Source organism: Corvus hawaiiensis, chromosome 2 (assembly GCF_020740725.1).
Source record: "Corvus hawaiiensis isolate bCorHaw1 chromosome 2, bCorHaw1.pri.cur, whole genome shotgun sequence".
Taxonomy (NCBI): Eukaryota; Metazoa; Chordata; class Aves; order Passeriformes; family Corvidae; genus Corvus; species Corvus hawaiiensis.
The window spans coordinates 8930839-8956542 of NC_063214.1; the positions used below are offsets into that span (position 1 = coordinate 8930839).

The following is a 25704-nucleotide window of genomic DNA, read 5'->3' on the forward strand; positions in this document are numbered from 1 at the left end:
ATATTTTGTCTGTGACTTCATAGACATATTAAAAATGAGTTTTCAGGTCTTGCCTCAGATTTTAACTTTCCTTCTATTTCTAAGAACAGGAAGCCCATTTCTGGGAGGAGGTTGCTGGTGATACCTTAACCTTTCATAGGCTGTTGTCAGCACATACGCTAAACAAATGCCTTTCATAAAGCATCTTCGAGGGATTATTAGGGTTTACGGAATAGCATTTTCTTGCATATGTAGTCTGTGGTCCCACTGCCAGTTGGCTCTTCTCTTCATAGGAGTTTGAAACAAAAATAGCAAGGTCTGAAGGATTCCTGGATCCACTAAACTTTCTCTTTGAAATAATCCCAGACCTCTGTTTTCATTCTCACCCATGTACTTTAGGCCCACCACTGCTCTGCATCCCTCTGCCCTGGAAATAGTGTGGGATTTTGCATGAGCCCCTTAGCCAGACAGAAAAGGTAAGGGTTACATCCTCCCTGCATTCCTCTTGGGGCTGGGAGTGGTGACATTCAGGATTTTTACATTTAACCCAAAGATTTACAGTCTCAGGAGCTGTAGATATGCAATTACTTTAAATCTTTTTGTTTCTCTGGACTCCTGATTTAACAGCCAGTGGGAACAAAATCAGTGAGATGGCCAAATCTGCTTTAAGTATGAGGCATAACAAAAAGCTACTAGCTGGTTCCAGAAACAATAGGAGGCTTTAGTACTCCTCATTTACAGGGAGAAGCTCTTTTGTCTGCTAGATATGGACAGGATGGGGCTTTCAGAGTCACAGCCCTGCAATGACAGCTCGGCTGCTGGCTGCCCTGAACTGCCACTAAATGCCACAGTCTCCTCCAAAGAAGCAAAGAGTTGCTATTAACAACCATAACGACCTTATCAGATCAGTCTCAGTTTCAAAGGGATTCTGCCACTCTTCCAATAGCTTCATGAAAGCTGGCATCTTCTTCCTTTCCCCCAAGGAGTTAGCATTTCACAGAAGTCTCTTTAACCAAGAAGCAGACAAGGTTGAAAGTCCTTGCACTGTGTAAGCTTCACCTTTACTGGTGACTCCAGAAGGATGAGTGTGCTCTAGGGAGAGCTGAATATTCTTTGAATCCTGGTGTACCTTTCTGTTTCTGAGAAAGCTTGTAGGTGACGCAGGTTGTGGAAATCCTTTCTAATTGCACTTGTTATTACTAATGGCAAAAGCCAAGCTATTTTTCTTTCCTTCTAAGTTGAATCTCAAGTGGAAAATAATTCCAGCAAGCCTTTTGCTGCAGAAGCTGCAGCTCGCAGTCCTAAAATGCTTATTGTTTCATAGCTTTGCAGTAGAAAGCAGTCCCTGTTTTGTCTAGAATTCTTTTTCTTTTTTTTTTTTTTTATTTCACAGAGTTTATTTTTTGAGAGGGCATTTAATGTCCCTGCCTGTCATGATAGATGGAAGCCTAAGAAATTTGAAAACTAGATGAACACAAAGATTTCACCATGTACTGAAGTGGAGTCTGGGTTTTTCTTTTCACTGTGATTTGCACTCAGGTCTGTTTTCTCAGTTCTAGCTGGGGGGGGGGGGAGGGAGAGAATTTATCCAAGAATTTTACTTCCATAATTTAAACAGTTTCAGAACAGTGGTTATGCCAAAGCTGTGACCTGAGGTCAAGTCTTAATTTTGAAACAAGCAAGACCCTGGGACTTTTGCTGCGGGCCCCACTGAATATGCACGCCTGACTGCTGGAACTTAAATGCTAACGGAGTGTCAGCTCTTCCCAGACAGCTTTATTTCATGTTTATGTGCAAGGTGAATAATGACACGTGCAGAAATGCTGGAACTTACTAGCTGAGAATCTAAAAGGAGCAGGTTTGAAAACTGTCACGCTGTTGATTGTGTGATCACTACTGTGATGTAGCAAAGGCAAACCAGCTTAGTTTAAATCTTTGTCAAAGAACTGTAGAATTGTTTAGACTGTAAAAGACCCCTAAGATTGAGTCCAACTCAATCTGTTAAGTCAGCACTGCCAAGGTCACCACTAAACCGTGTCTCAAAGTGCCACATCAACATGTCTTTTAAATACCTCCAGGGATGGTGACTCCAGCACTTTCCTGGGCAGCCCTGATCCCTCACATTACCCATTGACTCGCATCTCTGGTATGTAAATGCAAGATTTTTTTGTGTCCTCATTTTTAAATTATATGAGTGAGATTCACAGAATTGCATAGATCCATCCTTGTTTCGTTGCATTTTCAGAATTCCAATCAGTTTGCTCCCGTCTGGGAGCAGAGTTAGGTCAGAAATAGATACTTTTGAGATCACCACCCCAGGAATTTTCACATAAAGCCTGAGGAATATATAACTTGGTCAACTTAATATTGTAGAAGCATTATCAGTAATCTTCTCCTTCCCATCTGTGATTCTGAACTCCGTATCATTACTTTGATATTTCATGTTCTCCAATCCATTAACATTTAGGATATGTAATAGGGGCCAACACTTATACAAGTACAAGGAATTCAGCAAGATTATAGGATTGGGTTTTCCAACGCAGATTTTAAAAAGATTCACTGGAATCTGAGGTGCTACATGGTATACCTGTGGGGTTTTTTAATTGGTGAAGGTAACTTAAAAGTGAAGCAACTTGGTATTTTCAGAAAGAGTTGCTGTATTAGCAGTTTTTAAGAAGAATGAGAGAGTTCTTTAACATTGGTGAAAATTTAGAAATTCTTTCTTTTTTGACAGCTAGGACTATAATTGTTTAAGATCAGAACACTTTTCAAGTTTGCAACAAAATTGCAATATAAATTAACTGTAAAGCAATTTTCCTATTATACAAAAATATCAAGAAAGGACAAGGTTAGTCTGAGTAGTGCACAAATGCTTTCTGGAAAAAAAAATGGGTGTTTTTAAGGACTTGAATAATTACCATTGTGGATTTTGGAATGTAATTGTTCTGTAGCATGCAATTCTGTGTTATTTGAAAATATTTTGCTTCTCTGGTTAAATATTGGTTCTATTTATTATTTCAACATTTTATGAATATTTTGTTGTCTCTGGGGATTTTCTATGCATTTTATCAGCTGAATAAATGAAGTAATTCACAAACCAAATGTCTCTTGCTCTTGATGGCTTTAGGGGACCTTGTCATTCCCTGTAGCCTTTTCTCAGGCCCAGCTGTGTGGCTCTGAAATCACTTGGCTGGTAATTAGGTATTTATCAGATTGTTTCTGAAAAGGGATGAGACAGTTATCTGACACAATTATCTTTGAAAATTGAATCCCTCTTTTCTGGTGCTGCTGAGGACATTCAAAGATACTGTGAATGTTTAAAGCTTAATGCCTTTGAAAAACCCTTGCTTTTCTACATCAGGTATAGCAGAGGAGTCAAAATGCAGTTAAAGGAGTGATTTGGGGCTTTTTTTTTTAACCTTTCACATACTGGATTTTCTCTCCAACAAATGTTGTTTCTTTTCCAACGCAGCTGTACTTGGAAACACTTTTGACAACAACCACTTCTTCAAATATCCGCCACTTAATAGTGTTTGAAAAATGTTAGTATTTCTTACAAATCAAGAAACTACTAATTACATCAAGACATTACTAATTTATTTTTTCCTGTTAAAAAAGTGATGAGTGTATAGTTCTAGAAAACACACTTCCCAAACACTGTCTTGAAAGTCTTGGTAGCTGAGACATGAGTCTTTTGTTTAATTTGCTAAAGAACAAAAGGAGATAGTGCATCAACAATATAAGGTATGAGAGTTTTTGCTTTATTTAGATCAATCCTTGGTTGTGCACAAAATTTTTAAACATTTTGCCAGGTTTTAAGATTTTTCTGTTGGACAACACAGGCCTCATTACACTGTTACTGAATTTCTCATACAATTAGATTATTTTCAAAACACAATATTTCTTTCAAGAAGTTCAGACCTCCTTGAAGGAACCTGTTGAAGTTTGAACTGGAGGTACTTAATTCTTGTACCACTTATGTGCAAAAGGAGTTTGTAGAATGGAAAGGTGGAATTGACTGATATAATAGGAGTAGAGCACCATTTTCTTTCTTCCTGACATTCACAAGTAGGAGACTTCTGAACTGAGAAACTTCCAGGCTTGAGAAATTAGGAGAAAAATATTTCATATCATACACGTTGCCTTCTTCTGAGTAGGTATAAACTAGTATGTGATGCTTGGCAGTCTTGTAATTTAGGTTCAGAATAATGTTGAAGTTTTACTTCTTGGTTGTTGAATTACAGTCGGAAAAGGAAAAATCTCACTATAACAAGGCCAAGCATTTAAAAGATAGCAATCTTACAGATAATTCATTCCTTTTGTTATCATTTTTATTCTTATGACTATCTGCAATTTCTTTGCAGATACCTTGCCTCAGTTACTAACCAGCTACTAACCAAGATTTGTTGGCTTTTTCTTTGCCCTCCCTGCTTTAATTTTGTATATGGTACCACATCCAAATCCAGGTCTGAATTCCATTCACTTTCTCATAGGGCTTTCTGTAGTTCTTTTAGTTACTACAGGGTTTGTTTCCCATTTGCTCGCTCACCCATATTAATAGACAGTGCCCAATTATGCAGAAAGGGAGACCCAGGCTGATTACAGGCAATAAAATTTTGAAAAATATGAAACCGCATTAAAAAACACCCCAAACAGCTGTTTCAAAAGTCTTGTGTTTTACAGCTGCATGGAGCAAGTCAGCTGAAGCTCCTTTTGATGGTAGTTCTGCTCCTTTGGCAGGCTTATTTTAATTATAGAGAAATTCCCTGTTGTCTGAGCATGAATTATGTGAGGCTTCCTGGTCACTATTGGGACGAACAGCCCGAAGTGGCACCTTCCTCTAAGTTTGAAGCACAAGTAAATTTTATCAGATTAAAGATCTCTAAAGCTACATCACATTTTCCTCTCACACAGGCACTTGTGTGCACTCAGACTATCTTCCACTGTAAAACTCTTAGCTAAGACCTTGATGTCTTTCCCTCTCCCTCTCTTGAATAGCTTATTGAGAGTGATGACACACACATCTTCACTTCTCCCATCTCTTCCCCCAGCTTTTAGCTATATCAGCAGTTTCCACAAAAAAAAGAAAAAAGGCTAATTAGCAGAATGAAATCACTTTCTGGATTTGAGAAAAGTTTTGTTCAGTGAATTCACTGGTGACTGTTACCAATTACCTTTTGGCCTCTGATTGCTCCCCTGAGAGTGACTGAATATAAAATAGAGAACAAAATCTGCAATAGCCAGGGTCTGTGCAAAATAATAGTCTGCAAGTTAGAATTGATTTTTGCATTCCAGGGGAATAATCAACCTAAACACAACTATCACAGTGATGACAGGCCATAGCTTACAATGCTGCATAGCATATTTAAGCATTCATCTCTCTGCTTATTCTCTTTCCCTGTGGGATCATAAGGTTATTCCCCTAAAAATGTCACCACAAGCCTCCTCAAATTTCTATTTATTGACTGTGAATTGAGGACTTTTCACAGGATAAGTGATTTTTTTTGAATTCATATTATTTTTAATTTTTTTTTTTTTTCCTTTAAGCCCTAAAAGACCTCCCTGGCAAGCTATCTTCAGTCTGCCCCCACTCCAGGACCATTTGATGCTGACTGCTTTTCTAGTTACCCTGCACTACAGCTCCTGAGCATTTTGTGACCAGTTTTTAGTGAGAGGTTAGCCTTTCCTCATTCTGTGCAGGACACTTTGTAACATCCTGTTTCCCAAAACTGAATATGGATTGTTGATTTTGATTCAATGGTTCCTAAGAATGGAAGCAGGATAATCACAGATGAGGCAGGAAAGTGATAATTTAGTTGCTCTGGACTGTGTCTTGTCAGGTTTTGTATATCAGGATGGAGTCTTCATGTTTATCTGGGCTACCTATTCCACTGTGCATTCACCCTTGCAGTAGAGAAGTTTTTTTTTCTTATATTTAAGTGGAATCTTTGTGTTTCTGTGTTTCCATTTCTGCTTTTAGCCCTGTCAATGGCCACCACTGACAAGAGCTTGGTGCATTCTTTTTCATTCCATCACAGCAAGGATTTATCCACATGGCTCAGATTCCCCCGATCTTCCCTGACTGAGAAGTTCCAGCCTCTCCCCAAATGACAGATGTTCCTAACTCTTAAACATTTTTGTGCCCCTCTGCTGAATTTGCTCCACTGTCAGTCTTGTGCTGGGGAGACCAGTGCTGGACCCAACACTTCAGGTGTGGCCTCACCTCTGCTTAGGAGAGGGAGAAGGACCCCCTCCTCCTACCCGCTGTACGCACTTTCCCAGAGTAGACCAGGATACCTTTGGCCTTCTTTTCTGCAAGACACAGTGCTACTCAACTTTTTGTCCAGGAGCAGCACTGAGTCCTTCTTGGCAGAGCTGCTTTCCAGCCAGTTGCCCTCTAGGGTATACTGGTGCCTTGGATTATTCCTCACCATGTGCAGGATTTGTGATTACCCTTTGAATTTCGTGAGAAGTTCCAACCTGCAGAGGTCCCTCTGGATAGTGGTACAACCATCTTCCACTCCTCCTGGTTCTGTGTCACCTGCAGACTTGTTGAGGGTGTACTCAGACTTACTGTCCGGGTAACTGGTAGAGATGTTAAACACTGTTGGACCCAGTAGCAACCCCTGGGATGTACTGCAAGGGACTGGATGTACAGCTGGACTTTGTGATGCTGATAACAATCCTCTCTGCTGATCTAGCTTGTACCTCATTAGCTTCTTTATGAGGATCTTATGGAAGGAAGTGTCAAAGACCTTCTTATAGTCAAGATGAACAATACCCACTTGTCTTCCCTTATCTACCAAGCCAATCAACTCATCACAGCAGGCTTTCAGGTTAGTTAAACATGATTTTCTCTTTACAAAACCTCATTGATTACTGATCACCTTCTCATCCTTCCAAGCATCTGGAGATGGTCTCCAGAATGGGTTCATCCCTCACCTTCTCAGGGTTTGAGATGAGGCTAACAGGCCTGCTCTTCCCTGAATCCTTCATCCTGAAGACAGTGGCAACATTTGCCTTCTTTTAGTTCTCAGGAGTCTCTCCTGTGCATCTGTCAGGTCCCAGGAACTGGTGGGGGAGTGTGTGTGTCCAGCTGGTTTAAGTGCTTCCTAACCTGATCAGCCTCCACTGAGAGCAAATATTCCTTAGTTCAGACTTCTCTTCCAGTTCTAGGGTCCTGGGATTCCTGGAAAAGCTGGTCTTTCCAACAAAAACTGAGATAAAAGAAGGCACAAAGTACCTCAGTCTTTTTCATGTCCTTTGTCTCCAGGTCCCCCATCTCATCTCCCTGGTCTTTCTTTTGCTGTTTATGTATTTGCAAGGGTCCTTCTTGCTGCCCTTCATATACCTTGTCAGACCACCTTCCAGGTGGGCTTTGTTTTCCCTGCATGCTCAGACACTGACTATATTGCTGCTGACGGAGCAGGCAGCAAAGACAGAGAGCAGGAAGCACTTGGTAACCTAATTTGAGTCCTTGAGAGAGACCAGCACTCTGGGGGTCAGGCAGGGGCAGGAGCCTACAGAGCACTGTCACTTTTCTCAAGTGTTCTCAATTCTTTCCTGAAGACTATGGCAAAACCCCCGTGCAGCAATTTTTTCCATTTTATTCAGTCTTTACATTGAGTTGATTTTTGCTTAGTGTCAGCCAATGGGGAATGGATACCAACTCCTCTTTGCTGCTGCAGGGCAGCTGCAGTGTGAATGGCAGTGGTGGTGGGGAGAACGTGACACACGACCAGAGAATCTGGAGTCTTGGGGAATCCCTTAGAATGGATTGCTTGGGAAGTTTGGTTCTATTCTTATTCTGTTGAGTGATAAGCATCAACCCCTTTAAGGGAAGAGCCCTACCTGGCCTATTTTTTTTTTTTTTTTGGTGTCACATATGAGACACCAAATACACAAATATGTGTATTTCTGAAAAAAAAAAACAGATGAAATTGCTTCTAATGCACCTGAAGAGTCATTTTAAAAACCTAGACACAGATAATGCAATTAATGGGATAATTTTTTTTCATTCTATTTACACTCCTTAAGAGTCCACTTCATGTTCCATACCTTTCATCGCACATTTATATTACATTATAAATGTACTGCTTCCTTACACAGAAATCCTGTTCTGCTGCTCCCTGTCTCACTGATGTACTCCTCCCTGAGGAAGGCTTCTTTGTTCAAGTTGTCCTTTAAACAACATTAACCTCAGTTTGTATGGTCAGACATGAAGGAAACATTAGAGATTAGCAGAATTTCTGGTGGAGAAATTGTTTGTGAGACTGAGACTGGTGGCAGAAAAAGTGTTTCTTTTGTCATATATTTGGCTCCTTACACTGAACTTAAGTACAAGGGGATGAGCATGGACACAGCTTCCTTTTAATTTGAATCATAGTAGGTGAACTATTCCTGTGGTACTGCTTAGGTAGTAAATATACCATACAGAGATCAAGTCAGTTACAGTCTCTGAGACTGTTCTACATACAAGTTTGTCATCTGCCAGCTTAGAAATGTAAATTGAGCACATTCAATACATTACTATAATTAATAACAATAAATATTTTACTCTTGGGTTTCTCACTGCATTAAAAAAAAGACAAGTCACAGCTCAAAGTAAAGTGCAAATCTTGCGTCATAATTGTTAAAACCAATTGTTAACAATTGATTCTTAAAAAGCAAATATTTGGGAGTACTAAAAGATTAAATGAGGTGAGCTTCATGAATGTCTGCTGAAACTGTGACTGAAAGGATCATGGTTCAGATCCATAGATATATTGTACTGGTAACTACTCTGGTTTAAATAGATTTATGAGTTGCTTTGATCTTGATAGAGTAGATATACTTTATAGCAGAAAATGAGCCAGCCAGACTTTTTCCCCTAATTCATCAAATCCTAGTTATTTTTGGTCCTAAATGGACGCAGTTGAGACATTGTATGGCAGTGTTTCTTTCTCATTCTCCTGGAACTTTAAATAAATTTAGTTTAACATAGGATGTTTAAAATAGTAGAGGGAAGTTCTTCATTTCAGTGATCTATAACTGTACTGATAGTAATGCACAAAAGGAGTAAGTTCAGGAGTAGTATCAGTCTAAACAGAGATGATGAGATTATCAGAGATGATAACCATGTGTCTGACTAATGGCAAGGGGATTGGAAGTATGGGAAGGACCATGCCTTACCTGCAGGCCTAACAATGCATGACAAGCTTTAAAAAATTCCACTTCCAACAATAGTTAACCTTGCTTTAAAAGGAAGATTTTCAATACTTTTTTTCACTGTTCAGTGAAATTTTGCCAGTCTACTCCTAAATGTTCAGGTACATGGCAAATGAAAATTCTGTCTCCTTCTGTAGATAAACAATCTTCTTTAGCATAATATTTACCAAAGTGCACAGATTTTATAAAGGGAAGTTATTTTAAAAGTTAGAATCTTAATCACCTGACTTTTGTGTCTATTCTCTCTACTCAAGAGACTGTGAAAATCTAGTCTTAGTAAGCTGGTTACATAAGAGAAGCATCAATAGTTATCAAATTCTTTTAAAAACTCCGAAGATATGAAAATAAAACCAGCATTGGTTTTGATCTTGTCTGTGTCTTTGCTTCTGCACTGGCCATAGTGATAAATAGCACTAGACTCTGGAAGTGGAAGAAAATAATTGATTAGACCTTTTCTCTGCATTTGCTATAGTACTTCTTTCCCCTCTGGGCTTGTGCAGTTTAATTTGCCATTGATTCTTTAATGATTACAATGTCATAGAGAAGCCAGTGTTTATCTTCATTGTGCACTCTGGACAAGGCACTGGATCTGAATCTTTTCTTGCACATTCTGGTGTAGGTCTGTGGCCATTTCATACAGAGTGAGGTGAGGTCTCAAGCCAACTGAAGTGTCTGTGATGAGTGCCTCTTTCGCCTGTCACTGGCAACACCTAATTAGTGCCGGTTCTTATTCTGCAGTATTAGTTTTGTGGGTCAGACACTGAAAGACTAATTGCAGAGAATTTCATCTGAGTCCCTTTGACTGCAGTATATTTCTAGGTGTTTCTTCCATTTTAGTGTAGTGCAAGGATTGTGGCACTGTGGCAATAGATGATGAAAAGAAAGTCCTGTTTCTCTTTTGCAGGACTCAGTTTCTATCTGCAAACCATTCTGATGATAACTCTTTCTACTTTATCTTTCCTGTGATCAGAGCTACTCTTTCAGATGCACTGTAGCCCAAATAAAGAGAATTAGCCTCCTATTCAGGATCCTTTTCAAGGAATTTCTACAGGAATTGTTTTTAAACTGTAGGTTAAAAACCTTTATTTTCATATCAAAATGATTTGGTGTCATGAAAGGTACCCTCACTGAAATTTTCTGTAAGAATAATATTTTTAGTAACATTCAGATAATTTCAGGTGTTAGAATGAAATATATTTCAAACATAAGCTCACAGGCAGAATAAGAGGGTGGAAAAACTTTTGACTAAACAGCCAAGCATTCATGGTCAGAGATCCCTGTGGAGCCCTGTCATATACAGGGATTAAAAAGATGTCATAATCTACCAGTTAAGTAAATGCAAGAGAGAGGTATGGAAAGAGAAAGTGTTGGATTCATGCACGACATACCTTCACAGAGAAGGTGAGTGCCCTAAAGTATGTTCCTGGGATTCATCTCTCCCCCGCAATTTTACAGTTGGGGTGAGCTGACCTTGGCTAAAGAGCAAAATTTATTTCTGATTAAAATAGAGTTGGATGGTGAGAAAAAAAGACAAAAATTAAAACTCTCCCCCTCCCACTCTTCCTGTTTTTCCTAGATTCAACTCCATCCCCTCATCCTCAACTCCTCTACCTCTGCTACCCCACCTCTTTCTGGAGCGGGTCAGGGAGATGGGGGATAGGAGATTGTGGTTGGTGCATAAGAGCTCCTCTATGTCTCTCCTTCTTCCTCCTCACACTTTCCCTCTGCTCGAGAGTAGTTACTTCCCATGGGCTGCAATCCTTCATGACAAACCTGTTCCTGAATGGACTGCAGCTTTCTCCAGGGAACATTCACCTGGGGCCCCTCCATGGGATGCAGTACGTATACCTGCTCTCCAGCACAGTCCTCTCCAGGGCATGCACAGGAATCTCTTCAGGCACCTGGAGCACCTCTTCTCTCTCCTCTTGCCTTCACCTCAGTGTTGCTTTACCTCACAATATAATGAAAAAAGTAAATCTTGAAGTGAAAGTGGTTTTCTTGGCTTTTGTTTGATGAAGCAAGATCAAAGGGCTGCCTCTTCTGCTTTGTGTTAGAAGCAATTCAGTCTTGTGTTTGCAGCAGAAAGTAAAGGTGAAGAAACCATGAAAGTCTGAAACCAAAGTAGTAAATAGTTTTACAGAGTAAACCTGTATTACTGAGCAGAGAAAGAGATGTATTTTCTAAGGGCCTGAGCTTGCAAATCCTTATTTCAGTCTCGGAGTCATGAATAGCATTTAGAGCAGCATGTAACACCTTGGCCATTAATTGCTGTTAACTCTGCCATTAAGAGCTGTCAAGCTGTTTGCAACAGAAGAGCAGCCATACAAGTGATAAGGGAAATTAAAAGAATGGGAATGGAAGGAACCTGGAGTTTTTGTGTGCACTGTGGCTGAAATAAGAAAAAAAAGTAAAATATTTTGTAGGATACAGGCAACTGTAATAGGAAATGGAGTGTTATTATTTCTAGTTGCTAAGATAATAGAAGCACAGGTACAACACAAAAAAAAAAATTTAAAATGTGCCTTGTGTAAGAGATTGAATCTGTTCACATTACATTTATTTATGCATTTTTGAACATCCAAAGGTGTCAGGTGGCACTGAATGCTCCCAGTAATCACACAACTCTTCAATCTGTAGTCATTAAATATGTATTAGGTTTACAGATGAAACTCCCCTGTCCCAACAGATTGAACAAGTGACTGGTGTCACTATAGTTTTCTTCACTATTATGATTATGTCTGCTGGCATTTGGGTAATATAGGAGTCGTAATCCAAACTGGTCATCCCTGAGTATGCATTAGCGACAGGAGAGGGAAATAAGAAGTGTAGTTGTAAAGTTATCAAGGTATAACAGTTATTTATTGCTGGAGTAGATTTTGATGTGTCAATGTAAATCAGATTTACAGTTGTTTGGTGGTCTCTAGTTGTTGGTTAGGGTCAGGCAATTTAACACACCTCATAACTTGTCAGACACTTAAAATAGTGTCTCTTTTTGTCATGGGGAGCTTGATGTGAACCCTGCATACTATGGAACATATGGAATACTACATTCTCATGCATTTGGGTTTGTATTGATAGAAGGGCCCTTTAATAAACCAAAACACTCAAAAAACCTCCCCCAAAGCAAAACAGTAAATCAGATTTCAAATTGTGTTTATTTAATTATCTAGAAAACATCTTACTGTTCTTAGAAAGCTACTGAAATAATCAGAAAAATGTATTTTATTTTAGAAAGCTTTAGAGGAGAGGCCTGGAGGCCGTGGGGTCTCCCTCTCTGGGGACATTCCAAACCCACATGGATGCATTCCTCTGTAACCTGCTCCAGGTGACCCTCTTTGGCAGGGGAGTGGGACTGGATGATCTCCAGAGGTCCCTTCCAACCATAACAATTCTGTGATTTCTGGACAGTTCTATACTAAACACTAACATAGGTGAAGAATAAAAAAATTAGTAGGATGAGCAGAGATGACTATTAAGCACTGGTAGAGCTGTGAATGCTTTTTAATCTACAGGTGTGCTGGTCAGAAAAATGAGTCTGAAAGCCATATTTTTGTTACAAGTATTTTGATTTTTTTTTAATTCAATATGTTGTCTTCCTTCATAAGATTCCATTTTCTTCTCAGTCAGATGAAAATTTTCCACCCTTAAGAACATTGAAACTCACCAGAAGGTTGTCTTAATTGTTCAAGTTATTATTGGGTAAAATTATCCCTAATCCTCATTTAGCAAAACATAATTTCAAAAGAGGACTAAAGTAAAGTTTTAACCCTGCTTTCATAGTAAGTTGACTAGCTGAAATCCTTAACAGTGTTTTCAACTTATGCAAGAGTTCAAGTATTTCCTTGTACTGTGATGGATTAAACATGCACTTAATTATCTTGCTGAAGTGAGCAATTTCTTTAATAACTTAACAACATGCGGCATTTTAAAATACATGTGTGCACTATGGGGATCCTCATGTCTCCCTTTAAAACATCTGGGTTTGGGTTGTCTGCTCTGCAAGCATAGTTAATATTCTGGTTGTGGTTTTCAACTGCCTAACTGTTAGGTAATTTAACATTATTTTAATAGCTAAAGCTGTATTGAAACCAACATTCTTCATAGACAAAACCGTTTGGAAGTACCTCAATTTATCATTAATTCTTCTGCTCTTATTTCCATTGTGTATTGCAGGTGACATTTACGTTAGCACTGCCGAGCTGGTGTAATGCAAGGAGGGACACATCATGAAATGGAAACATTATCCTCTTCTGGCTGTGGTAGCTGTATTCAGCCTTTCCAGATGCCATCAGTTACTGGGTCAGCTCATTCCAGGTAAGTACCTTTTCCTTCAAAATAAATGTTCGTGGTTTTATGCTCTCCATGTGAGTGTGTGCCTGAATATACCTGACGTTCTCTCTGGGTGTTAAAACACGTGTGTATGTGTGGAGTTAAGAAAGTTGTGAGTGTATCTGCATGTGTAACACACAGAATTTGATAATTTAATTGTATTGTCTGTGCTGTAAGGGTTGGGGTTTTTTTGACTGTAAAGGAGAATGTGGAAAAGGAGTGGTGTAAAAATATAAGTATGAGAAGGTTAAGGTGGCTATTAAAGCATTCCTTTGATTAGCACTGTTGGTGGGGGGAAGATATAGAGTGCAGAAACAGGCTTCTATATCAAAGAGAATTGGAAACTATAGAGAACCTTCCTGATGAAGGAGTAAAATAACAACTGGGAAGTGCTGAGATGCGGTGTTTCAGGGAGGCCCTAGAGATCAGGGATTGTTTTGGTGCTTGTGTATGGCAATTCTTGCTAGTGCAGAGAGGAGTAGTGTGTATAAAAATGGCAACGTACTCTTCATAAAGGTGGTGGTGGTTAAATAGAGAATCTGTATCACTTCAGCAAACAGTGGATTTTTGTTCTAGTAACATGAAACCAAATGTGTTTTGTTGTATTGGGCTTTCTTTAAGAATAAATCTGTAAAAGCACCTTCCAAGTAATTCTGAATAAGTTTCAATATTTGTAAAGAAAAATCCAAACAAACTTTGATCAGTGCTGCTAATGATGTACAACCTTTCAGGAAAACTCAACAACCGTATAGAAAAAAAGTGACATGCTGGTTTTTACTGGTTGCTTTTTCTGCTTTGAATCTGAATAATAATTTAGAAGACTTTGTTGGCTGAATTTCTAGGTTGAATACATTGTGCATGAGAATTTTGTGGCTATACAATTCTTTTCCCTATGTCTCTGGGCAGCTAGCTCAAATATAGACTACTGAATGAAAAGAGAAAGGAAAAAGATTTCCTCAAGGATTTGTTCACCTCTATCTAGTGGTGGTTCACAGAAAATAAAATAAGGAACTGAACTGTTATTTTTTTCCCCTGGTTTTGTTGGTTTCAAATGCAGAAAGACTCCAGAATAAAGGAAGATGTAAGTTAAAATTATCATTTTAAAAGTTTGACCTCAGACTTCAAACATAATCTCAAAGCAATTTACCTGTCACAAAGACATCTACTGCTCACTTTAAAAGGACTGCCTGCAGATCCAAATGTATTTGCATGATAGCTACCTCCATCCACTTGCATTGGTTTCAATTTAGTCATAGTTTTGTATTCTATACTAAAAAGACTGTTTTCATTGTATTACTTTTTCCATCAAATTAGTTTCAGAATAAAGTCACAGGTGGCATTTTGATTTTTGTCCCTGCTTTGTTATTTTCATCACAGACCTCAGACTTGAACCAAGAGATTACTGTACTTGGCCAGACATCAGCATGCTGAGCCTTGCTGGCAGGGTGCCAGGAGTGTGATTATCACAAAAGATCAAATAAAGAAGGATTTTTTTTTTTTTCCTTTAAGTAGTTCATCCCATTCATTTTGCTCTTTTCATGTCTATTCCTTACACAGGCACGTCTCTTTTAATTTTTTTTTTCAATGTACAGAAAGAGAGAGAACTGTGAAAAATCTCAAACTTTTTCCTTAATTTAATAGGGGAAAAAGAAATAATGGTTCTTTAGAATTCTGATGTAGCCATAAAAAAAAAAAAAAAAAAAAAAATCAATACAGCAATAGGTAACAGTTTTCCTGAGGATTGCTAAAAGCAACTGAAATATGCCATCATAGTACTACTAAATTGTGATATTTTATTTCAATAAAAAACATGCTTTTAAAATAACAAATTAAATTTATTTATTTTTAGATCATGTTATTAGGAACCTCTAAAAAATGAAATGCTATGATTTCAAACTCTCCAATTCCATCTTACCTAGAATGAATTGAAATTGTTCCAGCCTTACTGATGACATAGTCTGTCATATGAAATTAAAGCTATCAGAAATGTGTTAGAGCTTACCCTCAGATCTGGAATGCTCAGCTTCAGTAGAATGTGATGAATTTTAATAGTGGTCTCATAACTTTGAAACATTTGTTGTAGTTTTTTTGCTGAATCGTTTCATATATTCTTGTTGAGTCTCACTCTTTTGCATATGGGGTCCACAGGGAAGCACTGTCTCCCCCCTTTATTAAAATCACGGCTGAGCCTTTCATCTCATGTCATTACATCTTACCCCTAATTCACATATAAAATACACTCACAATTCCACTATGGCTGTCTCCTGAGGCATAAAGTATCTCTGCCTTGGCACATCTTTATTTAATCAGGGATTGAACATTATCTGGGAAAGATGTGATTTTTTTTTTTTTTTCCTTGCCAGTTGCTCTGCATATTTAAAAGGTGAAAAACTTGATAGCTGATTTTAAAGTGCACTGATCTAAGAAAACATGGCATTAACTAATGCCCTGTTATGTTTAGATGCATATGTTGAGTTCTGTGTTTTCATTTAAGTCTTTAAAGTGTTTTAAAGTCACCAGTTACCAGATTGTCAAAAAAACCCAAACAAACAAAAAAACCCCTATTCATCTGACATACAGCTAAAGATGTTAATAATTTAAACTTTTTTTTTTTTTTTTTCATTTTGACATCAATAACTGCACACTTACAAATTTTTGGACTGCTAATAAGGACAATATGAACATTCCTGCTGAATTTGGCTGGGTTTGGAACCTGGTTCTTTAGCAGTGAGTGTTGTGGAAGGGCTCTCCATCTGAACTGGAGCAGTTGCCACTTATGTTGTCCCATTAATCCTGAGCTTCACAGAGATACCTGCACAAAGAAAGCCTTGTAAAAACATGACAAATTTGTCAACAATGCCAAAAATAAGGAAAAATTTGGAATGCTCCTGATAGACTACAATAGATTTTTGCAATAGAATTCTTTGTAGATCTTATGTAGAGGAGGATGAGGAAAATACCTCTTTTGAACCCAGATTTTTAGACATTTTGATAGGAGCTTCTAGACCTCTGTGATTTACAAGTACTGTGCATTGTTTCTCCAGAAAAGAGATTTCCTTTAAGAGATGCAGATATATAACAAAGCATAAGATATATATAGTATACATCACTAAATATAAATTTGGTAAATTATTCATGGGAGTAAGGGCAAAAAAATATAAAATAAACAACCCTCTTTGGCAGTCATAGAAGCTTACTGAAGAGAATCAGTTCAGGATTTGACTTTTCCTGGGGCAGAAAGTATTATTTTAAATTTCTTTTTCCTTAATACTTCCTGGCTTATTAATGAAACACTACAGGAAATAAATTCCCATCCTACCTTATTTGCCTGTTTTCAACAGGAGACGGTTGTTCATAATGAAACTCCCTTAAATTCAGACTGCTTGCACTGTAGCGTCTTAGAGGCAATGAAACAGAGGCTGTCTTTTTGGAAACTGAATACTCTTTCATTAGAACTTTTGTCAAGTCAATCATAATTCAGTAACATAAGTAACTGAGTTGTTAGGTATCATCTTTTTGGTTCTTTTAAATCACTGTTAACTTCTTAGTACTCCAAACTTTGTCATCTGGCTAGAGGAAACAAGATTTGTATTTTTGACCTACATGTAACTTTACTGAACTTGTTCTCTGAATATGATACTTGGGATTTATATGTCTGATTGATACATTTTGACAAGAAATTCTATATTCTTCTAGTTTCCCTGCAGCTTGTGAAGGTACCTTGAATAAACGGTTCCTAGCACTGGAAGATCTTAATTTGCTGCTTCATAAAGAAAATCAGGGTCTTGTAATGTGCATTCAGGCATTCTCCTGTACTTTTTTTAAGTGCCTGAATGGATTTTCAATCAAATATTCAAAATAAATCTGTCAATGACTGAACAAGGCATTGAATAGTTCAGACAAAGGATTTAGCTAGTTTTGTGGTTATGCAGGTCTTTTTCTGAGAATAATGTTTAAAAAAGGAAATGTTCAGCCAAGCTCAACCAACCCATAGTTTATCTATTGGCTGTCTTTTGGCACAGGCTGAGAGGCAAAGAGAACTGAATGCTTAAATTTCCTGATCATAAAGATGTGAAGGAAGAGGGAAGACTCACTGAGCAAAGGAAATTCAGTGATCAGTGCTCTCTTGAAACTTCTTGAAGAGTGGTGGATATGGGTTGAAATTCCTTCAGTGGGGAGGTACTTGAGGAGAGTTTTCACCTTTTCTGAGTAAGTGATCCAAGAGCTAAGCTCATATTAAAAAAAGATGGCAGGGGTTTTGTTTTTTTTTTTTTTCTTGTTATAAATTTGTGTTGTTTGAAAGTAAAGTGATGTTTGTAACTATTTTGAGATGAACCACTAAGCCTTCCAAAGCTTGATTTTTAGGTCACAGAGAAAATAAGGCAAATGACAGAAGGATTAAAAAAAAACAAACAAAAACTTAGATAAAGCTGCACCTTCTCAGGTACAGAGCTATAAACCCCAGAGTAATGTTAACTCTGAAGAAGGAAGGATACAATTTAAGAGTCAGATTTTTAAAAATAGGTCCTCAAATTCCATGCAAATTCCACATCTTTCCTTGAATCTGAGCCCAAGTGAAGATAACCTTTATCTATTTTTTATTAAATACATGCCCATAGATATGAGTGGAAGTGTGTAGCTCGGATGTAGAAACACTCATGGAATCAGGGAAGTCATTAAATTTAATGGCACATCGAAGTCATTTAGTCTGGATACACTCTTTCTTTTCCCTCCATGTGCACTCATGAATGACAACTGGAGAGAATTCATCACCCCTTGCCCTGCTGGCTGTGCTCTCACTAAAACATCCCAATATGTTGGTAGCCTTCCCTAGGTCAAGGGCACAGTGCCAGCTCAAATCCAGCTCACCAACCAGGCTCCCAGATTCATCTTGTCATGCTCTTAACTTTCCATCACATAACTTCTACTGTAGAGAGCATAATCATGGAGGATGTGTTCTGTTGACAGACTGGAGTGGCAAGAAATACTGCGTTTTGGTGCATGTTCTCTGGTAATTTTGTTTTCATAGCCTTTATGAAATGTCAATCTTGGCCATAAATTACATTTTTGTGATCCTAATTTAATATAACAGTGACAAATGCATCTGTAAGTGTTGTGTAGCAAGGGGTGATGATTTAATGTATTGCTTCCACTTGTAAGTGCCACCAAGTTTGTAGATTGTGGAAGTCAAGGTCAAATTCAGGGAGAGTAGACAGACAGTTTAGGCCTTGCTTGGGGTCAAGGAACATGTGGAAAGATGTGCTTCTATCATGCACATCCAATTAACTTGGAACAGACAGAAAATAGTTGTCAATTCAGAACTGAAAAAATAAAAAAATAAACCAAAACCCAAACACCACTCACATTTTTGCTAGACCCCCCCAAAAAGGGGTTCTGAGTAAATAAAAAGAAAATTAAGAAATTGAGAAAAACTGCAATCTCTGCTCCCGTAAAGACCATGTTTGTGTTCACATCTGCCTTTTCCATCTCTTTTATCCCTGCAACGTTCATAGGCCACCCTGAAACCTCTTGGAGGAAGAAAGAACTGCCAACTGAGATAGTTTCATTTGACCACAGCTTTTCTTGTATGTGTGTGCTATGCCTTTGTAAATATACGTAATGGCATACAATTATCAGTTAGTAACTCTTAAGACTGGAAAGTCATCTTGCTTCATGGAACATTCAGCTTTTTTTGAAGTGCAGAACAATATGTCATCCTTTTAGAATATTTTTTAAATGTCCTAATATTCATGAACTAATGCTAGACCCCATTATGTTGTGATACAATGTATTTGTTATCAAGGAAATATTATGATGTTTCCATGGTATGATATTACCATGCATAATTTCCGTTATGGCTGTTCAAATGAGATTAATTAAGAACACAAGAGATAATAATTTCTTGTTATCAGGAAATGAAAAGTGAGTAGTAAATCTCGTAGAATAATTTCAGTTAATATACCTGCACAGCACTCATGTAATTTTTCTAGTAATCCATCCCTATCGATAGAAGTAAAAGCAAATAGCTATTTTTTAAAATAATTTGGAATATTGTTACCAAATTTTAAATACTTTCTGACTCAATCAGATTATATGCCGGCTGTATTTTACAGTTTTGTCATTTATCCACCTTTTTCAAAGTATTCAGAACGTTCACGTTTGTGGGCTTTTTTTGTGTGATCTTAGGTTTTCCCTATTGGGTAGTAGGGTTAGTTTTGTCTTGTTTTTTTCATTGTTTTGGGCTTTTTGTGATTATTTTTTTCTGGCTCCTCTCCCTTTAGAAACCTTTGGACAGGAAGACAAAGGTTTCTAATACCTATTAGTAGAAATATTGTGCCTGCAAAGAGGACATATATTAAAAGGGGAAAGAAAAAAAAAAACCAGCACGTGCCCTGCCTTCCAGAGATTGTCACTGTGTACACTGAGGTCTTAATAAATAAAAAGATTGCCAGCTGTACTTCAATTCACAGCTTCTTTATTAGCCTTTAAAAAGAAATAAATAAAGCATGATGCTTTATTTAATTGTCTGAATAGATGGAGACAAACCATGAGGCACAGTCAGCTGCAAGACACTTAATGAAGAAATCCCTGTTTTTAATCTAGCTGTAGAAGACACAACTCTTGTGCTTTGATGATGTGGCCTTTGTGATGAACCTGGCTGGAAAACCACATGTGCTGCACCGTCTTCCTAATTAAGTCATCAAAATGCACTGGAGCAACCGGAGTGACTTGCGTAGACCAGTATAAGTAATTTTAGTTCCTCTATTGCTTGGTTAATAGAAAGTGGCACTGTTCTAGATTATGACTGATAGAGGTGAGATGCTACAGCTGCTGTCATTGTGCCTGTAGGTAGGTGCCTTTATGAGCTGTTTGTGTGTAAGAAGGAGCACTTTGCTTTGTTTGTCTTTCTTTTCTTTTGCTTTTCAAGGATGTAATCTCAGATGCATTTCATCCCTTTTTTTTTTTCTCAAGAAGCTGATGTCTGTGATTTTTACTCAAAATATACTGATATTCTACTTGTTTTGGATGCACTGGCAGAGCATTCACCACAACTGATGTCAAAATCAGGATTTGGGAAGGCTGCCCACTAACATAAATTTTAAGATAAACAAGAAGAAAAAAATTTCAATAACAATCATGGGGATATAAAAAAGTTTGAGTACATATAGTAAGGATGTAATCAGTTTTTCTATATGGACTTGGTTGGCCACAGCTAAGGATTTTGTAAATGTGTAGACCAGAATCTGAAGTTTGTATTGGTAAAATTTTTGGTAAATACTTATTCCTTGTTTCATGAATAGTTTTACTTGAAGCACTTAGGTTCTTGGCAACAAAAATATACTGATTATGGCAATGACATAATCAGATTTTGTATACCTTTTATATGCCTTATAAACTTAGGTTGCAAAGCTTTTCTAGTTTACACAGCTCTGTGACCCTCCTAATTTGATAGCAAGGTTACTATACAGGCATTTGCACATGAGAATTTAAGAATAATACATTTGCTTAAATTCTTTAATAAAGATTATGTTTCATATGGTTAATGGAGAAACTGGCATAAATGCTCTGTGTATATTTGGAGATAATATAAATAGAATTTTCTCAAGAAGTAGTTCTACCTGTTTTAAAATCAACAAGGATAGGTGTTTCTTTATGTAATTTTTCAATTATCCTGAGAATAATTTTCAGTTAGAAAAGTAGAGCACAAAATGGCATAGTCTCTATTGAATCTAATATTTATTTAGATGATCAATCTGTTAATGCTTCAAAGCAATTTCATGTCTTTAACATCAATTATAAAACTAATTTCAGTCATATCAGTAAAAGAATGTAACAATTTACAAGGGTGTTTTCACTTATGACTACTCAAGGGGTTACAGTAGACATATCTAGACTTGCTAATTTATTTTCAGTGCTGTGAAATAGAGTGTCTAGAGATGCTTTGTTAGATATTTTAATAAGTGTTGAACATATTTGCAGAATTCCTGCCCTGACAGAGGGTGATTTATATGCACCTGTATCTGCATATGCAGAAAAAAAATATCCTTTTGTCAGTCTGCCACCTTATTTTTGCATAAATGAAACAGGAAATTACTCCCTTTTGGCTAATCTGAATTTTAAATCAAAGTGAGATTGGTGAAAGAAACAAGTCTTATTTTAAGCTTATTTTGCAACCTTAACTGTTGAGTTAGATTGACAATAACTTTATTCTAAGTATTTATATTGTGATGGTATTATCAGTACACCATTGTGTAAATAACTATTCTGCATCTTCTGTATTCCAAACATTTTTACAGCATTTTATAAATGTTTATAAAAATCCTTTACTTTTCTCTAAAAGTAAAGGTTTAAGAATCACCACATATTATTTTTGACCCAGAAGAAAACTTGTATATGGCCCATATTCAGAGGAGTCAATACTTTACATTTGATAAATTTAGCAGTATAAGGCTGTAGCTACTGCAAGTTTCAGTGAGTTTCTTTTTTTGTTAATAGATATTAAATATTTTTCCTACATTAATTATTGTATACTAATGATTAAAATAGCATCAAATATTCTGTGTGTTAGAATATTATTGTTACAATATGTATTCTATGTATTCGCTACTACTAAGTCAGTCCCCTTTCCTCTGCTGCATGAAAACAAAGAAGCACCTATCCTTTACAAATGTGTTCTGCTCAAGGCATTGTTACAGGCTACCACAAAGATAAAAGAACCCTTAAAAGTGCTGGAAAGCACATCTGGTTAGCCATTTGCTGTTAAGTTCTCATGTTTAGACATTGCTTTAATTACATTTTGGGTGTGTTTTTTCTTTGTGTTTGGTTATTTTTTTTAATTCTCTTCCCAACGTTACCCTAAGGGTAAAATTTAATGATGTTATTTAGAACTTGGTTTTTAAATCAGATCATAAATGACTGAGGTTTTAAGCCTACTTCATTTTGACACACAGACAACCACCAAGGTCACACTTTTAATATATGAAAATATGAAAATAAGAAGGCAGTTTTTGGTAAGCAACAAAAGGATTCTTGTGCAGCTTTTTTCTTCCTTTCCCTCTGTCTTTGCAAAATGGATCAGTTATGCCCTTCAAGATCGCATTCACATACAGTACTTACAGTAAGATTAAACAATTTCCAGTTCTCCTTATATCCATCTGGCACTTAAAAACAGAGGTGAAAATTTAAATGTTCGGTTCATGTGTAATACCATTTCAGAAGACATGCTTTGTTATAGTCACTAACACTCATCAAAGGTCATGGCACTGACCTAGCACAGAGCTGATCACTTCTGCTTTTTGAAAATACTTAATATGTAAGTGTGTTGTCTTTGAATATATGGTACTTAAAATGTCTAGGACAGGTTAACACTTGAAATTTGATGCACACTTAGACCTCTTTGATTGTTTGACCTGTAGTACATAAACAAGTGTGGTGTTTTTGAAGGATGTGGTGCCCATGACCGCTTCTGTTCATTAGTTTCTATCTTCTCTTTCTGCCACCTCTCTTAAGCACATCTTTGCTCATGAGCAGGAGCTGATCAGCTGGGCTTTATCTGGCTATGAAGTCAAGACTGGGGGTTGTGCTAATTCAGAATTGGAGTTAGAAGTATGATCAGAGCCCTTGTGAATGTTCACAGCTACATCTTCCACTGAGAAAGATTGGGAAAGAGTTTAGAGATGGTTAAGACAGACCTAAATACCTCTTGGCTGCATATGTTCAGCTGTTTCTTTAATCTGATCTATCTGTAACTTCTATAGCAATTTATTCTTTTCCATTCTTATTGGTTTATTTTCTATATGTTACAATTTCATTTGCTTTTATCAGTTGTTTAAACATGCTAGAATTTTAGCTTTCAATTTTTAGATTTGTTTACAATTTACAGTCTGAAAGAGCTGTGATTTGCTTTACAGCAGACATCAGGTTTCCTTCAGGCCACTTGAAAAGTAGGTAACATGTGGTTTTAGATTTCAGCTCTTTGGTGGCCTGTTTCTGAAATAACACTCATGGAGGGTTTCTGGTTTGCAGGAGTAAAATCTTCTTAGGCAATAACTTTGTTTTAGCACTTGGGATGAAGAAGGTAGTTGGACTGCTCTCATATGTTAATTCTGGCAATCTGACACACTGTTCACAACTGCTGTGCGAATTTAATTAAAAATTTCCAAAACCTACAGACAATTCTGAATTTTAACTAAATGCATGAAACTTAGGACTGGGAAGAGGACAATGATTACTGCCTACCTGGTTTATTTTCCATCCCTTCAAAGTATTTTTTCTTTTTAATGAAATTTCGCTGTCCTTGAAAGTGCTTGCTACATGGAGAGGTCAAAATGTTAACTTAGGTTCAGCTCTTTCCAGCATTCAGACAGCTTACCCAAACTGAGCTCCCTGCTGTCATGGCTAGATTACTTCTGGGACCTGAGTGAGCTTATTTAAAGCTAGCCTGGCCCCTTGACTTTACATTGCAGTCTCTGTTCTTTCACTGTCTGCTGTCTTTATTTCATAGTGCTGCTTTTCTTGCAAGACTCCATGGTGGTTTTGTCCTATTGTAGACATTTTAGAAGTTATAATATAGTTTGTAAATGAAATTGGCTTCTAATTCCTGATTTTTTTCTCCCCCAGAAATATTCCATTATTAAGGGATTTTGTCTCCCATGGCTTTTGAAAGGCTGTGCAGAGAGGTTTTATAAACATTATAAGTTTTGTGTGCTTCAGCAGGAAAGTCTGCATCATCTACTATTTCAAAGGAGCTAGTACAATGAGAAAAATGATGGTCTGAGGTCAGTTGTAGCTTATGAAGGTACTCAGTCAGTGTCAAGCCTGGCTTTGAGCTCTAGTTCGAAATATTTAGCTTTTCTATTACTGCAGAAATTCCAATCCATCTGTGTTGCAGTCACCTTGTAAGAAATAACTGAAATCCCTTGATCAGCACTTGCAGAGCAGTCTATTTGGCTAATTCAGGAAGACTGACACGACTAGAAATAAACCAACTAGTCTATCCTCTTTTCAAAAAAAAAAAAAGGCAAAAGCATGTATGATGTATATGGCTAGAGTAATATGTTTGGAATTCATAAAAGCACATTTTCCCCATTTTTTGAATCTGAAGGAAGATCTAGAGTAAAACTATTCGATTCTGGCCAATTGTGTAAAATCCTTATTCTGATAGTTGATGACATAAGTAGTCATGTAAGTAACTAGGCATAAGCAATACTTTAATACTACTCTAACAAAGGTAAAAAATTCCCCTAAAGGGCCATAGGACACTGGCAATCACCATTAAAACTTATAAATGAACTGACTTCTTTCAGTCAGGAATTAAGTGTTCTGAGTCATCTTCAGTGGAAGCCTTTGTCTTGCCTCCTATTTTAATCTTTAATATGTCTCCATTCAGCCTCATAGAGGTACAACCTGTTTAACTTCCCAGCTCTAAAAGACTGGTTTGCTGCATTTTCCCTGCAGAATTCTTCATTCCTACCTCGTCTCCTTACATTTGCTTTATCTCACATTTGTCTACAGAAAGACTTATTTTTTTTTTCCAGCCTTGTGTAAGTAAGTAATATATGCAGGAGCAGCATGATATTTTTATCAAGTGCAAATAACTTTTAATTTTTTTTTTTCTTCCTGTTCAGTTCCAACCATACAGTAAAGTTCTCCATCACCTGGAAAGTTTATTTCAGTCTTCAGTAGTGATAAAGTAATGGACTTGACCATATAGATAGCTTCAATTATTAGGACCTATCATTTGCCTAGCTTAATAATTTAGATTGAATTTTCCATATTTCCAGGTGAACCAAATCCATATGTTTGTTTAATGTTAGAGAAGAGGCTCAGGGTTGTTGGGTTTAGTGTGGCCTTTTGTTTGTTTATTTGTTTTCCAAATAAGTTCAGAAAAAAGGACTTTTTTACCCTTACTAATAAATCCTTAACATTTTGGAGCAAGAATTTAAAACTGACCATGGGGCTTGCTTGACATCTTGTCAGTTCTTAGAAAGGTTAGTTCAAATATACTGCAGCTGTATATGCCCATGAATTCTCATGTTTAGCAGCCAATCTCGTATTTGATATATTGATGGAATTTGAAAAAAAGTCTTTCAGTGTTCTCAGATTAGAAGGGGAAAGTCTTTTCAATCCTATGATCATTACTCCTGAAGAATAAGAGCTGGACTTTGCTAAAGTGATCAGGAAGATTAC

At 37.1% G+C, this 25704-nt stretch overlaps 1 protein-coding gene across 1 annotated transcript in view; it reads left to right on the forward strand.

The window, feature by feature from the left end:
- The window catches only part of ROBO1 (roundabout guidance receptor 1), a 698066-nt gene that overhangs the window by 76437 nt on the left and 595925 nt on the right, over positions 1-25704 (forward strand). The window contains exon 2 of the mRNA XM_048293694.1: positions 13360-13500. Within this exon, the coding sequence (XP_048149651.1) occupies positions 13413-13500 (88 nt within the window). The 5' untranslated portion in view covers positions 13360-13412. The remainder of the gene's footprint in view (positions 1-13359; positions 13501-25704) is intronic.